This window comes from Nicotiana tabacum, chromosome 19, assembly GCF_000715075.1.
Source record: "Nicotiana tabacum cultivar K326 chromosome 19, ASM71507v2, whole genome shotgun sequence".
Classification (NCBI taxonomy): Eukaryota; Viridiplantae; Streptophyta; class Magnoliopsida; order Solanales; family Solanaceae; genus Nicotiana; species Nicotiana tabacum.
In genome coordinates this window covers 113763428-113781753 of record NC_134098.1, presented here as the reverse complement: position 1 = coordinate 113781753, position 18326 = coordinate 113763428, and the positions used below count along the sequence as shown (strand labels likewise).

Genomic DNA, 18326 nt, shown 5'->3' with positions numbered 1-18326 from the left:
GTTGCTTCTTCACAATACTCTTTTACTTTATATCCAAGATACAAGTATACTTTCTGATATTAAAAGCTTGCTCTTACTATATTTTAATGGAGTAAATGGTAACAGCATGTCAAAACAAGAATCATTTCAACAGAGCAATTTGTGCCGTAAAAGTACCCTACAAAACATCAAGTGCAACGGTCTTCATGATTGAAATGATGATTTTCAGTTGCCTATTTTTTATTTTAAATACCAAATAGGCAAAAGCATATATTTTGATAAGTGTTGTAGAATAAAGTAACTGCTTGCTTATTGTTATTAGAAACCAAACCATAGTGTATCATTTATCTTGATTAAGTGTTAAGATCAAAATAACTACTTAACCATGAATATGATGAAGTGATAAAAGTTTAATTAAAAACATATGTCATGCATTCATTCATTTAATACAAACATTGCATTCATCTGTCTAATACAAAATAACAGTTTTTCCTTTGAACAAAAGAGAGACTAGAAACAGCAATTCACTTACCGAGTGCCCTCGAGCACAAACTGTCCACCCATCTTTTGGCAAATATATAAGAGTAGCAGTCACTCAAAAGATGGGCAAGGAACCAATAACACAACACAGTCAAACTATCTTAAAATTATGTTTATAAACAAAAGGTTCTCCAACACTCTTTCTATGTAACATATGTACCAATCGAAATTACAGATAATATACAACACGGATTAAAAGCATCACTTCAACAAGTCATTGCCGAGAAGAAAAGAGGAGGGCCAATTTGACCTTGCCTGGAACATCTCGATTCGATGATAAAAACTACAAAGAAAAAGAAAAAGGAAATGAAAAAGAAGAAGACTAATTGTTCATGATTCAGCAGCAGTATCCGCACTCAGTTGCTCTGTCATTGTATGAGAAGTTTCCTTCATCTCTGAGGCGGGAATTTCCTTTATCTCCTTAACAGAAGCTTCGTTTGTCACCTTAACTGGAGCTTCCTCTGTCTCATTCATTGGAGTTACATTTGACTCTGCAATTGGAGTTTCCTTTATCTCCTTAATTGGAGTTTCCTTCATCTCCTTTAAAGGGGATCCTTTTTTCGCTTTCACCAATTTGGTAGGTTCTTTGGCTTTGGGAGTTCCATTACTATTCCGAGCACTCACACGATCTTTACTCTTGGGAGTAGTTGGGGTAGTACTGCCTTGTTTGTAAACACCAATGCTGTGACGAACCTTTGCACAAGGTTTCTTTTCTTCGGGAGATGGTGTGACTGCATCGCTACAGCTCTTTCTACGGGTCAGATTTGGTGATTTGGCACGAGTCACTGGCAGCTGCATGCAAAGCAGTAAAATTTTTGTTTACTTACAAAGATAAAAGCTCTATGTAGACCATGAAAAAGCCCAGAGAGAAGTCAAGGTTGTTGCATGATAGCTTGATACTTGGGAATAGAAAACACATATAGGTTTTAAATTACGTATAAAAAAAAGTACGAAAAAAATGTTTCATTTGCAGAGCCAAAGTTGTCTCAGTTATGCCAGACATCAACACTTTCGAGCATAGAACAGACATGCAAATAAATAGCACACATGCATTCTAAAGATGATATCAGTAACTCGCATCTTGGGTTGTTATCTATATAATTCCTTTTTTAGGTGAAGTGTGATTTATAACATGGCATTAAAATTAAAAATTGATTATTCAAATTATATGGCCAAAGTCTAACTTAATTGGACAAGTTTCTTACACACGGTAGAAAGAAAAACATTGCCGAGAGGCAATCAACTTTCAAGATAAACAAAGAGTGGAAATATAGGTGAAGAGTACCTTTTTAAGTTCACGCTTTGGAGGTGGCCCTTCACGGTAAAAACTAGGAACTGGATTTGCTCTGTAGACCATTGCCTTTCTAAGCTGCTTCATTGCTGCTTCTTCCTCTTCCTAGAATTTGTAGAGAATAAGTTAGGGGTCAGGTATCTTACTTCACAACATGTCTTATTTTTTTCTCCGCCCTCCCCTAAGCAATTGTTAAGGTTGAGGATACATGCATACTACAATACCTTCATTCTGGCTGCATATTCATGTTTCTCTGCCTCCAGAGCTTTGTGCTTTTCCTCTAACTTTGTGTAATACTAGGAAAAAAATGAGAAAGAATGAGAAAGCATCAATGGTTCGGAAAACAAAAGCACCACTACAAGTTAATATGAATAAGGAAGAGGGAGAGGGGCCTTGTAAGGAGGTTGAAACAAAAATTGCATTCAAACATTCAGGAAAATACCTCTCTGCGTCTCTCTGAGCGTTCAGAACATTTAAATGATGGAGCTACAGGAACAGTAATCTTGGACTTAACTGTCCGCACAGAAGCTGCAGTTCTATGAAAGATAAGGAAGATTTTCCCAGAAGAACAAGAAATTGAAAGCAGAAATTTTTAATAATAATGTCTACAAAAAGAAGAACTAGAAGGCCAACAAGAGGATACGATGAAGCCAAGGACCAATTATCGTCTTCATCCTGAATCCGCAGTTTCCTTGACATCATGGGAGAATTTTGCTGCAACAAGATGAATAATTCTCAAAATCAGTGGCCTGAAATCAGGGCACAAGAACTAAATGACATCAGAGGCTACACAAATATTATATAAAGCATTATGAAGGGTGTAAAATAATGACAATAAAACACTGAAATATGTGTAGTATGGAAGCCTGAAAAAATTCAGTCAAGACACTGAATATGCATTCGTCTCTGATGGCAGCAAATTATCATTCTGTTTCCCACATCCAACTTCTCCTTCTCCTTCTTCATTCAGTGACTAACTCATCTAAGTTGCAAACCAAAATTCCATCTACTTTTCGGCAAAAGCCGAGTCACAATCTGCTGAAGGTTCCCATTTAATTCTATTCTGATATCAGCATCACAAAACTTAAATCTTAACATATTTATAGGGTGAGAAGTTCTCCATTAATCAAAACAGGAACAAGCAAGCAGTTTCCTTGACATCTATGAGCTGCAAATAAAATCCACTTACCTTTTCAAATGCTATCCTAAATACTATCCTTTATACTGTGGTAAATAACCAAGAGCTCCGGGTTATAAGGTTTGCAGCATCTTCATGATTGTTAAGTGTTAAAACGAAAACAAATAAAATCTTACATGAAATTTTTTTGAAGTCATAGAAGAGTGCAAATCGTTGGACTTGGATGAACAGTTAGAACCAGCATCAACAGTCTGAGTGCCATTTTCATGATTTTCAGATTCATTTCCTGATGAATTCATGACTGGTGGGGCTAGACTTTCAGTCACCGCAGAAGAATCAGAGTCAGGCTTCAATGGTGAGCCCAACTTCTTGTCACTGGACTTCACAGCCTCCGTCTTTGTAATTTTTCCCTCGGTCGTATCAGGTTCACAGTTGGTGCTCTTCACGGATAGTACATCCTGCTTCTCATGGGATTCCTCCACGTGTGTGCCTTTTGCAGTGTGATCCTCTGCCTCATAGTCCTTTGCTTCAACACTTTCCTTAGCAATTCTGGGGGCAACATGAACTGTGACACCATTTGGCTTAACATTAGGTCTCCTGTCAGCACTACGTAAACCTGTAACGTCCCTCCCCATTTACCTGCAAAAGGATAAATAAACAGAATAAAAGATTCAAAAGGCAGTTCCTCAACGGTAGCATGTTCTTATAACTGGTACATTTAGTGCTTCAAATGACTCATGATGAAAGGTTTGCATGACAAGCAGAAATAAGGCCACTTAACATTTCTAATTGTTTGATCACAAACCAAAAAGATAAATTACTAAATAAAAACCTAAATCATACATTGCAAACCCCAAAAGAAAAGAAGAATCGAGGTCTGGTGGAAAATCTAAAAGCTATGAAGTGCAGCGGTATCACGCAAGTCATACAAGTATTTATTCCAACATTTCCCAGAATGATGTCCCAGAGTTCGACATTTGGCACATTAAATGCATCCTCTATCTAATAGCTTAAGCTTTTAGGTGAGGAGATCATCCCATTCAACAAACCTATTGATACTATCACAAGCGCAGGTCTTATTCCAGAGAAAAACATATTGAGCTTTCCGAGCACAGGCAGTGTTCAGCTGATTGATCAAAATATTTCTTCTATATAGTAATCACAGTTAGGACAGTAAAAAACATGAAGGTAAGGTGCTGCCAAGAAATAACAAAACAACAGGAGTCTCCAGCAACCGGCTTTTTTATCTCAATCGTTCCTCTAAGTAAACCACTCCCAAAATTAGTATCTACTTAGACAAAGTAAGATTACATTTCTAAAAGGAAAGATAGTGTTAATAAGTCAAGAAAGTCCTTTTCTCCTCAAATCAGGAACTACTAAGTTATGCAGTTACCAACTTTACATTCGAAAGAATATAACCCCCCTATGAAAATGACAGGGCCTGTCAAACAAAGTGTTTGAGGTAGAGCAAAAGGCAGTAAAATAGAAGGTTGGATATCCCCCAAAATATCTTACAACTGGAAAATTTACAGAATTAAAAGGGAAAGAACTTGCAAGAGAGAGAGAGAGAGAGATCAGGAGAATATCTTAACCACCTTAGAATTCAAAAAAACTACTGTTGGAAAGTAAACCAAGATTAATTAATAGGATTTGATATTTACTAGTTTATTTAATTTATGTCTAATTAGGATTCACAACCAAAATCATGTATGAATAGGTTTTTTAGATTCTAGTCAAATTTGGTTTGTAGTATTATAAATATGGATGTTACTACATATTTTCTATTGTGAAGAGGTAGCTATGATGTAGAGAGATTCAAGAGTTTATGAGTTGTGAAAAAGCCTCCTACTACGTTCTCTCACTAGTTTAATAAATTTCTTCTATATAGCCTTTATTGAATTTTCTGCTTGTGCCTAAATTATTGTTGGGGTATTTCAATCCTTCAACTACTAATATTTGAATCTGACAATCTTGCATAAGGAAAATATACCAAGAAATCACGAGCTCGGGGTGGAGGAAAGAAAGAGAAATAGAAGAAATAATGTGTAAATGGCAATCTAAATTTGGAGAAACAAAAGCTCAAATCCATCACAAATTTGAAAAATTGGGGAAAAAAGAAGTAATCTTCTAACCAACAAAAAACATAACTTCAACAATCCCTTTATTACACATAGACAAACACATCCCACCGTTGAAAACCAATTAAAAATGAAAGAAAAATAAAAGAAAATGAATCAAGCCAAATCCAGTACCCACAATGCCTCCAACATATGCCCCAAAATGCTCAAACCCCATAACAAAAAGATAAACTTCAAACTTTTCTGCGCAAAAAAAAAAGTATAGTCACATAAAGGCCAAATTCTCACAGCTCAAGCACCCAGAAAAGAAAAAGAACCAAATTCCCAAACCCACAAACAAAAAGTAGCTCAAAGAGCAAGACAATCACCCTAAAAGCCCTCATTTCGAATCCCCACTTCCATTTTCCAACATTTTGAGCAAAAAAAATTCATTTTGTACCACAAAAACTCAAAACGCCCACATAAGAGATGCACAGGGCCAACACAAACAGAAACAAAGAAAGAGGAAAACAGCAAACTAGCAAATAATTACCAAAGGTAAAGTCTTGTTGCCTGAGAAGCTACGCTGAAACAACCCCACCAAAGAAAGAACAAAAAGAAAAAGAATGTGGTAAAGAATTCATAAACACAAAACATGCAGATCGAAAAGAAAACAAATCCTTACGAGGTTGTCTTTTTGTGACCCTTTGAGCTTCTGATCTGAAAGAGATCTCTTCAAACCAACACACAGGAGAACCCACAAACGTGAACCCAACTCTCTTCTTCTTCTTCTTCTTCTTCTTCTTCTTTCTCTCTCTTTTTTTTCCTTTCTTTTTTTCTCTCTGTAAACTATCAAAATGTTTAATGTTTACTTTTTTATGTATGATGGTTATGACTATTGGTGCCCCCTACTGTCTGTCCTTTTCTTTCTCCTTCTCTCACTTTTTTACCTTTTTATTTTTTATTTTTTGTGTTTGCTCCATTTTTCTTTCTCTTTCCTTTAAATTTATCTGGTCAATCTCAAGTCTCTGCGCCGTTAATGTCGGGCAGTTGCCTGTACAGTACTAGTCCTATCCTAAATTATTTTTTAAAATTTCTCACTTGTTCTTGATATTATCTTTGAAGTTTTAATTCGAATTAGTGTAGGAAAATTTTACTTTAGAAATAAATCACTCTTTATAAAGAAAATTTTAAATTTATGACTCAAATCTAAAACCTTTAATTAAAAATTAAAATGCTTATCACTTTATCATAATCTCTCGTGGATTAACTAATACTACTACCATATATATCTTGCTCCCCCCACCGACCCCCCGCCCCCATCCCCAACCCCAATATCAATCTTGTAATTTGTTGGAGGGAAAAGGAAATGAGATTTAACTTTTGTCCTTTCTTTTTTGGTGGTTGACCGCATTTTAGTGTGAGATATCATATGAAACTGGGGCTAGGAAAAATGGTGTAATATTTATATTTTTAAATTTTATCAGGGATGTTCAAATTTAAAACAGTAATCCCTCCCTTTTATATCCCTTTCTTAAGTTTTCAACCAAAGGGGAGGAGTTCAATAAAGCTACCCTTGTTGAATCAGCACTTAAAGCTAGTTGGAGAGCTTTTAACTTTATCAATTTTTAATGTTTTTATCGTTTTTCGCAATTTTCTAATCAAGACATTCTTAACGAGTTGTGAGTTGTGACTAACAATATTAGTCCAAAATGAGAATAAGAGTCAATAACAGATCTACGTTAAAAGAGCTCGGTACTCAACTAGTAATGCATACAAATATAATAATTGAACACCGATTTAATATCAATTCCAGATTAAAAATAGCTGAACGTTCATAATTTAAAAAATATGGACTAGTTACTGATAAAAATAACGGCTAATTATATGAATAATGAGCAACTAAACTAATGAATTCAATAGGTGAAAGATTCGATTAACAAACAAGGAGAGAAATAAAACTCTAGTAGGTTGAAAAATATCAATATTCACTACAATTTAACTTGATATTTTTATACAAATTCATATTCTTTAATCTTCAATAAAATAATTTATATGAGTGATCGAGTAATTTCTCACCTGTTAATCCATGGCCATGTTATTTTATGATATTTATATTTTTTTTCTTTAGTATAAAGTTGTTATAAAATTAAATAAATTCATGTACCCATAAACACGCAACAAAATATAAATATTCTTGACATACATCATCTCAATTTCATTATAACACATTTCAAGTACTGTTATTTCAAATAATCAATTGACAGTTTATTCGTTTAACGCTGAACATTCACAAAAATAAAAAAAAAAAAATCATAAGCTCATCAAAACTCTAGCTGAATATTCCAAAAACGATATCTAAAGAAAGTATTGTTGGTTTTCGTGTCCAGCTTAGAAAAAGAAATGAATGACAAATAAGACCATAGCATAATATGATCTTGTTTTTTATAGTACTTGTACTACTTTAACTCGATTGGACAAATGCATTATGGACTTTCGTTAACTATTAATATTAACTTCCTTACTAACCAAAAAAAAAGGACCATAGCATAATATTTGACTAAATTATAAATATGAAAAATCGTATTTTTGTTTTCATTTCATTTTACCCAAGTCTGAGGGGTATATACGTGGATAGGGGTGGGATAGTAAGGGTGGGGTGAGTTGAAAGGTAAGCTAATTGGTAGTGGCAGAGAAAGGTATGGGGGTAGGAATGTAGTCGGAGTAGCATGAGATTTTTGCTTTTTGTTGTTTTGGTTTTTGACTAAGGTACACCTTAGCCTCTGAGCCTCTCATCTTTTCTTTCTCCTGGCATTTTGTCGGAGATGCTTTAAATTAAAAGCCTATATTCTAGTGGTTTCAATGACATTATACCCTCCATCTGGACTGTGTTGGACTAGTTGTGTTTTGACATATTTATTTGGCAAAAAAGTTACTAGTACAATATTTTCAGATATTGATGTTTATATTTGTAAATATTGATAGCTAAATTTCCGCTAAAAAAATTCACCCATTTACAAGTGAATTCATGACCAAACAGCCACACTCTTTCTATATGTAAGTAGTGCTAAAACCAAAGTTGAAAATGAGGTCGCTAAATGTATATGTTCGAAATAGATTTCGGCCTTCCTACGTTCAATCGAGTTCGAGTGTTAAAAAGTCGGAATGAGATTTTTGGGAGTGAGCTCCGAATTCGGTACTAATGAGCCTCGAGCCCGAAGGTCGATCGAGGAGTCGGCTCGATAACCCCATCGAGCCCGTGGCCGAATCGATTCGCAAGGCACTGCTTCGAGGTCGGAAATGCGCGACGCCCATCTCGAAGGTCATACTCGAGCCAAGACCGAAAGGCCTGACCCAGTAACGAGCTCGAGCCAGTATCGAGCTCACAGACAAGAGCCGTTGCGACCGTACCAAGAGAGATAATCTTGGCGGGAATCAAGAAAGAGACAAGTCACCATGGGCCTTCCACTATATATTTTATTTTATTATTTTTTGTAATAACTCTCTTCTATAAAAGGGGGAATCCTTGTAAGCTAAAGGGCAGAGACAAAAAAAAAATCACTTCTCATATTGAAAGATATCCCTTTGTGTTTGCTTTACTTTATCTCATTCATTCTTATTGCCCACTATTTGCATTCTCATAGTCAAGAATATACGTATCTCTATTTCTCTACACGATTTATATCAAATTGTATCGCATATCCTTATAACCACACACAAAATCTAACGTTATCCGATTTTTCGGTAAATAGTTTGGCGCCCACCGTGGAGCTAAGAGTAACAGTGATCGTTTGATACAAATCTAAAGTACACGCCAGCTTACAACTTCAAATCAGCAATGGCTTTACTTATCGACCACGAAACCGGCCTTCAAGATGAAACCAACATCTTGGCACCCGGGGCCGGAAGGCCAATTAACGATGGCACCGAGGCTCGAATCGAAGTACCCGAAATTCGAACCGAAATACCATTGGATGTCAATTCACAAATATCTTTGGAGGCGAATCAGCGTTCCGAACCGGAAAAAAGCATTCAGGACGGTACTCGATCCGTAGCCCGAGACACCCAAAACGCGGGGAAAATCGGGGCCAGCTTACGTATGATCTTCGAGATGCTACAAGCCCAACAAGTAGCGATAGCTCAGTTACAGATCCAAACTTGCGCACAAAGCAGGCCGGATTCCAATCCACTTCGAGAAGTCACCCCCAGAACAGAGCCCGCCATAGTGAAATCAAATGAACAAGAATCGGGGACTACTCCCGGAATTACTAAATTGCTCGAGGAACTCACAAAACGAGTCGAAGCCAACGACAAGAGAGTGGAAACATACAATGCCAGGGTCGATCAAATTCCGGGGGCTCCAGTAATGATAAAAGGGCTTGATTCGAAAAAATTCATACAAAAAGCCTTTCGTGCGGCACCGAAACCAATCCCTAAAAAATTCTGTATGCCCGAAATTTCCAAATATAATGGTACGACTGATCCTTACGAATATGTCACCTCTTACACATGTGCCATCAAAGGTAACGATTTGGAGGACGATGAGATCGAATCCGTGTTGTTGAAAAAGTTCGGGGAGACCCTCTCGAAGGGAGCGATAATCTGGTATCACAATTTACCACCATATTCCATCGATTCTTTTGCCATGTTAGCAGATTCGTTCGTAAAGGCACATGCTGGTGCCATAAAGGTTGCAACAAGGAAATCAGACCTCTTCAAAGTAAAGCAAAGGGAGAATGAAATAATGAGTGAATTCGTATCCCGATTTCAAATGGAACGCATGGAATTACCACCGGTCACAGACGATTGGGCCGTACAAGCTTTCACCCAAGGGTTGAACGAGCTAAGTTCGACAGCATCATATCGGCTGAAACAAAATTTGATCGAGTATCCAGCGATAACTTGGGAAGATGTACACAACCGATACCAATCGAAAAGAGCTCTGTAGGGACCCGTGCATTAGAACAGGACAGCTACTAAAAAGCAAAAGGAGATCGACAGAGAACAAAGGTCAAACAGAGACCGTTATCGATCGTACGTCGCAGATCGGGTGAACAACGGTTCAGCAAACAATACAATTCGGAACAATCGAAGGATTGATCGAGGGCAAAATTCTCGGGGACTTATGAATAAGAGCGACTTCGACAAATATGTTGATCCTATAGAAGCACCTCGATTATCATAATATAACTTCAACCTTGGTACATCCGCTATCGTGTCGGCCATCAGACACATCGAAGATACTAAATGGCCCCGACCCATGCAGACCGATCCTGCCCAAAGAAATCCCAATCAAACGTGCGAATATCATGGTACCCATGGCCACAGAACGGAAGATTGCAAGCAACTAAGAGAGGAAGTAGCTCTCTTATTCAACAAAGGGCACCTTCGGGATTTTCTGAGTGATAGGGCGAAGAACCATTTTAAAAATAGGGATTTCAGCAAGCAAAACGAGCAAGAAGAACCGCAGCACGTCATTCACATGATCATAGGCGGCATCGATACCCCTCAGGGACCAATGCCTAAACGCACTAAAACATCGATTGTGAGGAAAAAGCGATCTCGGACTCAAGATTACGCACCCATGGGGACTTTGTCCTTCGATGATGAAGATGCAGAAGGGGTCATCCAACCTCATCATGACGCACTGGTAATATCCGTACTCATGAATAAAACTAAAATTAAGCGTGTGTTAATCGATCCAAGTAGCTCAGCCAACATCATCCGATTGAAGGTAGTAGAGCAGCTCGGCCTACAGGATCAGATCGTACCCACAACTCTGGTTTTAAACGGGTTCAATATGGCATGTGAAACCACCAAAGGCGAGATAATCCTACAAATAAAAGTGGTCGGAACCATCCAGGAAACAAAGTTTCACGTGATCGAAGGCGATATGAGATACAATGCCCTTTTTGAAATGCCATGGATCCACAACATGAGAGATGTACCTTCGACCCTACACCAGGCCCTCAAATTCCTGACATCGAGAGGTGTCAAAATGGTGTACGGAGAACAACCAGCCACAAAGGAAATATTCGCCGTCGAGGAAGCTAAACCAATATCCTCACGTTCACCGATAAAAGGATAGGGCTCGGAAGGAGAGCGTGACACCAAATAGCAATCACAGACATCGGCTTCGACCCAGACAGATAACAAGAAAATCGAAGAGGATGGTGATCAAAGGGTCCCTCGATCTTTCGTGATTCCCGATGACTCCGACGCCACCAAATCAACAATCGAGGAACTAAAGCAAATCACATTAATCGAGCACTGGCCCGAGCAAAAGGTATACTTGGGAACGGGGCTGAGCCCCGAACTCAGGAAGAAACTCGTTCAATTTCTTATCGATAACATCAATTGTTTTGCATAGTCCCATTTAGATATAACAGGGATCCCGCCAGACATAACGATATATAAGCTAAGTTTGGACCCCAGGTTCAGACCAGTGAAGCAAAAGAGAAGACCCTAGTCCGAGGGAAAGTACGCATTCATAAAGGACGAGGTAACCAATCTTCTCAAAGTAGGGTCCATTCGGGAGGTGAAATATCCCGAATGGTTAGCCAACGTAGTTGTAGTGCCTAAAAAAGGGAACACACTTAGAATGTGTGTGGACTATAAGGATTTGAACAAAGCATGCCCCAAAGATTCCTTTTCGCTGCCCAACATCGATCGCATGATCGATGCCATGGCCGGCCACGAGATCCTCACTTTTCTCGATGCTTATTCCGGGTATAATCAAATTCAGATGAACCCGGAGGACCAGAAAAAGACTTCATTTGTCACCAAATATGGAACGTATTGTTATAATGTGATGCCATTCGGGCGAAAGAATGCAGGGGCTACTTACCAACGCCTAGTAAATAAAATGTTCGAAGAACAAATAGGAAAATCAATGGAAGTTTATATTGATGACATGCTAGTTAAATCCCTGCGCGCAGAGGACCATTTGACCCATTTGCAGGAAACGTTCGAAATTTTAAGGAAATACAACATGAAGCTCAACCCCGAAAAATGTGCTTTCGGGGTCGGTTCGGGCAAGTTCCTCGGCTTCATGGTGTCACATCAAGGAATAGAGAGTAACCCCGATAAAATCAAGGCCATCGAAGACATCGTGGTTGTGGATAGCGTGAAGGTCGTACAAAGGCTAACGGGTTGGATTGCAGTCTTAGGCCGGTTCATTTCAAGATCATCAGATTGAAGTCGCAAATTTTTCTCTCTACTCAAAAAGAAGAACGATTTTGCTTGGACCCCGGAGTGCCAACAAGCATTAGAGGAACTAAAGCGATATCTATCAAGCCCACCACTACTTCACACTCCAAAAACAAATGAAAAATTTTGTTTGTACTTGGCAGTATCGGAAGTCGCCGTAAGCGGTGTCCTAGTTCGAGAAGATCAAGGTACGCAATTCCCCGTTTATTATATGAGTCGAACCTTAGGAGAAGCGGAAACTAGATATCCGCTCCTAGAAAAATTGGCACTTGCACTGATAAGCGCCTCTAGAAAGTTATGGTTGTACTTTCAATGTCATCCCATATGCATGTTAACCACTTACCCGCTTCGTAATATTTTGCACAAACCGAGTTATCAGGCCGACTGGCCAAATGGGCCGTCGAACTCAGTGGGTACGATATCGAATATCAACCTCGTACGGCCATCAAGTATCAAATTTTAGCAGACTTCGTGGCCAATTTCATGCCAACCCTCGTACCCGAAGTTGAAAAATAACTCATGTTGAAATCAGGTACCTCATCTGGGGTATGGATCCTTTTTACGGATGGGGCTTCGAACGTGAAAGGGTCCGGGCTGGGCATAGTTTTGAAACCACCTACGGGTAACACTATTAGGCAATCTATTAAAACTATCAGGTTGACTAACAACGAGGTCGAGTATGAAGCCATGATTGCAGGTCTCGAGCTACATAGAAACTTGGGAGCAGAAGTCATTGAAGCCAATTGCGAATCTTTGTTGGTGGTGAGCCAAGTAAACAAAACCTTCGAAATTCGAGAAGTTAGAATGCAAAGGTATTTAGATAAACTGCTTGTCACTTTGCACAATTTCAAACAATGGACTTTATGGCAAGTTCCACGAGAACAAAATAATGAGGCTGATGCGCTTGCGAATTTGGGATCGTCGGTCGAGGTAGATGACTTGGGCTCGGGGAATGTTGTTCAAGTTTCGAGATCGGTAATCGAAGAAGGTCACGCTGAGATAAATTCTATAAGCTTAACTTGGGATTGGAGAAACAAGTATATTGAATACTTAAAGAGCGGAAAACTCCCATCGGACCCTAAAGATTCTAGGACCATATGGGCTAAAGCTGCTAGATTCACGTTGGCTTCGGACGGAACGCTGTACCAAAGAACATTCGATGAACCATTGGTAGTATGCTTGGGTCCGGGAGATACCGATTATATCCTACGGGAAGTGCACGAGGGTACTTGCGGGAATCACTCTGGAGCCGATATATTAGTTCGAAAAATAATCAGAGCAGGGTATTATTGGATCGATATGGGCAAAGATGCAAAGGAATTTGTTCGTAAATGTGACAAATGTCAAAGGTTTGCACCAATGATCCATGAACCCGGAGAGCAACTCCACTCAGTCCTATCCCTATGGCCGTTCATGAAATGGGGAATGGATATCATCGGCCCTCTGCCATCGACCCCAAGTAAAGCCAAATTCATTTTATTTATGAATGACTATTTTTCTAAATGGTTTGAATTACAGGCGTTCGAGAAAATAAGAGAGAAAGAAGTTATAGACTTTATTTGGGATCATATCATATGCCGATTTGGGATACCCGCAGAAATAGTGTATGACAATGGAAAATAATTCGTTGGCAGCAAAGTAACAAGATTCCTCGAAGACCATAAAATAAGAAGGATACTATCGACGCAATACCACCCAGTGGGAATGGACAGGCCGAATCAACAAACAAAACTGTCATTCAAAACTTAAAGAAGAGGTTGAACGACGCTAAAGGAAAATGTAGAGAAATCCTCCCCGAAGTCCTTTGGCATATCAGACGACGTCAAAATCCAGTACGGGGGCGACCCCATTCTCCTTAGTATATGGGTCTGAAGCATTGATACCAGTTGAAGTTGGTGAACCCAGTGCCAGATTTCGATTCACGATGGAAGAATCAAATAACGAGGCTATGAATACCAACCTCGAACTATCAGACGAAAGACGAGAAGTTGCTCTCGTCCAATTGGCTGCCCAAAAGCAGTGAATCGAAAGATATTATAATCGAAGAACCAAGCTCCGCCATTTCAAGCTCGTGGACTTAGTGTTAAGAAAAGTTACCATCAATACCTGAAATCCGAACGAAGGAAAACTAGGACCGAATTGGGAAGGACCATATCAGGTACTCGAGAACATCAGAAAGGGATCGTATAGGCTCGGCATTATAAATGGCAAGCAGCTATCAAGCAGCTGGAATGTATCACATCTAAAATGGTACTACTGCTAAGGTACGACCTTTTCATATTTGTTTATATTTCAAAACTAACCCCTACAGAAGTCTGAACAAGGGCTAAGATGGATCTTTCGCTTGAAAGTATGCGTTGCACTCTTTTTCCCTTAGACCGGTATTATCCCAAATGGGTTTTTCGACAAGGTTTTTAATGAGGCAACCATTTATCGTGCTGCATTTACAACAATATCCGAGGCCTCTTTACAATCGACCTCGAAAAACTAAGGGGGCATTAGGCCTTCAAACACATCGAGTTCAGATGCAAGAGAGTTATTTCATAACAACAGGGTTCCAATAGGAAAAATTGTAAGAGCCAAATGGTCAAAACGAACTATGCTCATGTAGATTGGCCCGAACCCAGGCGCGGAACATGAACACGTGTAATAACGAGCGAAGAAATTTCTCTTCTTTATCGGCATCTTATATCCAAGGAAAATTCCTCTATTTTGAGATTTATTATGCAAACAGAATCAAGTTAAATCCGACCAATTATTCCAACAGGCTACATTGCATCGAGATCGAATCATTCACTTCGACTGCTAAGCCTACATGCTACTTTTTACCTCGAGTTCGAATCATTCACTCGACGACTAAAGCTTACGGGCTACTTTTATTTCGAGTTCGAGCAATCACTCACTCGACCATCATGCCCACGGGCTACATTACCTCGAGTTCGAATCATTCACTTGACGACTAAAGCTTACGGGCTACTTTTATTTCGAGTTCAAGCAATCACTCACTCGACCATCACGCCCACGGGCTACATTACCTCGAGTTCGAATCATTCACTCGACAACTAAAGCCTATGGGCTACTTTTATTTCGAGTTCGAGCAATCACTCTCTCGACCATCATGCCCACGGGCTGCATTACCTCGAGTTCGAATCATTCACTCGACGACTAAAGCCTACGGGCTACTTTTATTTCGAGTTCGAGCAATCACTCTCTCGACCATCGCGCCCACGGGCTACATTACTTCGAGTTCGAATCATTCACTCGACGATTAAACCCTACGGGCTACTTTCACTTCAAGTTCAAGCAAAGCACTCACACAACTATTACGCCTACGGATTATATTTCTTCAAGATCGAATCACTAAATCAACTAGTAAGCCCAAAGGGCTACGTCACTTCGAACAAATCAATAATATAGACTATAAAGTCCAAATTTGATTGAATTGTTAAGATCCTTGTGAAAACATTTGTAAAGGCACGCATAAAGTCTGCACAAATCGGCCAAAGTTGTCTATATACAAAAATTTCTACATGATTACAAACATAAATATGGACTAATCTTCCTGATCACCCTCGGATCCGCTCTTGCTACCGTCATCGTCATCATCATCGCCATCAAAAGCTAAGGCTTCAGCTCCAGCTTCGAGCTCTTTAGCCTTTTTTTATTTATTCAGTAAGGTCGAAACCCCGAACATGTATCTCCTCGAGGGTCTCTTTCCGAGACCTACATTTGGCAAGTTCGGCAATCCAGTGTGCTCGGGTGTCGGCAGTATCCGCCGCCTCTCGTGCCTCAATCTAAGCAGCCTCGGCATCAGCCCGATACACGGCTATGGACTTATCTGCCAAGAGTTTCGATGACTCAACCTCGGCCTTGGCCTCAGCAAGCTGGGCTTCAAGCTCCTTGAGCCGAACTCCTTTGCTTAACGTTTCGAAGCTGGACATCGGCCGATAATAAGTTGGTCAAAATGGTCTCTTTTTCTGCAGCCAGGCGATCGATAGTCTCCTTCCACCGATTACATTCGACTTTGATTTGATCGACTTCTTCCCGAAGTAACCCGATTATTTCAACCTTTTGCTGCAGTTGAGACAACGAAGGATTAACTTCCACAGTCGAGTCAAACCCAAACTTTAACAGAACGAGGCTCACCTGCTTGTCAAGTTCGGCCTCTTTTTCATGAGCCTTAGCCAAATCCTCTTGGAGGTCCTTTATAGCTTCGTCCTTTTGGCTACAAAGAACCGCAAGGTGTCTCTCTCCCCCCGAGACCTTCTGAAGCTCAACCTCACACTGGCTAAGGTCGACCTGAAATCTACTAATGGCCTGCATAGTAGGGAAAGAACACGAGTCAAATTCGAAAAATAACAAAGAAACCAAGTATAATAAAATCATTACTCGAGTAATGAAATGTTGGGCCTCTTCCAGTAGAAGAGAAGCGTCTCCGATATCGGAAGCATCACCGACTCCGGTAAAGCAATCCCGAAAGGGATCCCCTGCACAGCTGCACTAGAGCCTCCGCCCATATTGGGGGTCTTCAATTCTCGAGCTTCCTTTATCGCCTCCTCAGAAAAGGTGGGAAAAGAAGGCGAATAACCCACTGTCATAGTCCCAAGTGAATCACTCGGGGCGTTCCGATCAAGACTCGAGATCTCCGAGTCAACCCCGACAGGTACAGCTACCATCAGTTCAGGAGCTTCGGTGACCTCGATAGCTCTGGAAGATTGGGACACCAAGGCCGAGGCACCTCCTTCTTCCTCTTCTTCTTCTTCTTCTTCTTCTTCTTCTTCTTCTTCTTCTTCTTCTTCTTCTTCTTCTTCTTCTTCTTCTTCTTCTTCTTCTTCTTCTTCTTCTTCTTCTTTCAGTTGTTGGACCGAGTCAATCGAAAGGGCAATTGCCTTCCTCCTCACCCTTCAAGTCTCGGGCTTGGGGCCCTCTGATCGAGAGGCAGCTTTGCGCTTCTTGTCTTTCCCCGATTTCGGGACCGGGGACTTGGTTCCTTATTCACCGCTCGAAGGCCTCAAACGGCATCCTTGGTTACGCTTGCAAGAAAGAAAATCGGTAACGAATGGAGCACAAAGAGCGGTCCGAAGGAAACGAGAAGTAAAACCTTACCATGGTTCTTGGCTTCCCATCTGCCTTTAGCCAAATCACGCCAAGCGTATTCGGCATAAGAGGAAGTTGAGGCTAACTTCCGAACCCAATCCTCGAGGTCGGGCACCGCTTGCGGCATCCAAGGGACAGCTGTATATCGGGAAGAAACATAAAAAAAATAAAAAAATATGAGAACAACTTACAATCGAAATTCCATTCCTCGGGGAATGACATATTCTCTTCCGGAATAAGGTCACGGGTCCTCACCCGAATATAACACCCCATCCAACCCCGATCCTTATCTTCGTCGATGCTCGACATCAAAGCCTTCGATGCCCGACGATAAAGTCTGATTAATCCTCGAAAGATTTGAGGCCGATACAACCGTATGAGGTGATTTAGGGTAAAATCTAGCCCTCCGGCTTTGGTGGAGAAGAAGCTTAGTAGGATTACTATACGCCACACAGAGGCATGAATATGACCAAGGGTGACCTGATATCTCTTGCAAAAATCGATGATCACCGGGTCGACCGGACCCAATGTGAAGCGATAAGTGTAAACACTTAGAAAACCCTCCACATGGGTGACGACACTCTCTTCGGGGGATGAAATTTGCAACACAACCTCGGAACCCCAGTTACAGTCTTTTCTAATGGCCTCGAGTTGACCCTCCATTATAGAGCACAAATACATCGACACGTGCTCGCATCAACCCGCGATGGATGAAGGATTCTCAACCTTAAAATCAATCTTTAGAGTACAGAGCCGGGAATATAGTCATAGGTGGACGACTCCACCGGCGCCTTGTCGCCGGACGGCCGTGAAGAAGAAGCTTTCTCCTTCCGAGGCACAGTTTTTGAAGTCTTGGCCATTTATATGGGAGGAAGAAAGACAAAGGAAAGTGAAAAATTGACGACACCAAAACTCTGGTAGCAACAAGAAAAGAAGAAAAGATGAGAAAATTTGGGAGAGTGAACGCATGAAAGAAGTAAATGATAGGAAGAAGAGCTATTTATATGCTCGCATC

General features: G+C 40.2%; 1 protein-coding gene across 1 annotated transcript; it reads right to left on the bottom strand.

Annotated features, from left to right (window-relative positions):
* Positions 1-600: 600 nt before the first annotated feature.
* LOC107802559 (uncharacterized) lies at positions 601-5980 on the bottom strand. The gene is made up of 7 exons (XM_016626072.2): positions 5691-5980; positions 3125-3587; positions 2454-2524; positions 2253-2346; positions 2035-2106; positions 1805-1915; positions 601-1311 (listed from the first exon to the last, which is right to left on the bottom strand). The coding sequence occupies exons 2-7, from the start codon at positions 3581-3583 to the stop codon at positions 850-852; spliced, it is 1269 nt and encodes a 422-aa protein (XP_016481558.1). The 5' UTR covers positions 3584-3587; positions 5691-5980; the 3' UTR covers positions 601-849.
* Positions 5981-18326: the final 12346 nt, after the last annotated feature.

What these genes read in the sequence shown, in the direction of transcription:
- LOC107802559 (XM_016626072.2), bottom strand. Translation starts at nt 3,583, where the DNA reads ATGGGGAGGGACGTTACAGGTTTACGTAGTGCTGACAGGAGACCTAAT. An exon ending in AATTGGTCCTTGGCTTCATC is followed by an intron (nt 2,347 to 2,453) that starts GTATCCTCTTGT and finishes TATCTTTCATAG; the next exon opens with AACTGCAGCTTCTGTGCGGA. An exon ending in GCTCAGAGAGACGCAGAGAG is followed by an intron (nt 2,107 to 2,252) that starts GTATTTTCCTGA and finishes TTTTTTTCCTAG; the next exon opens with TATTACACAAAGTTAGAGGA.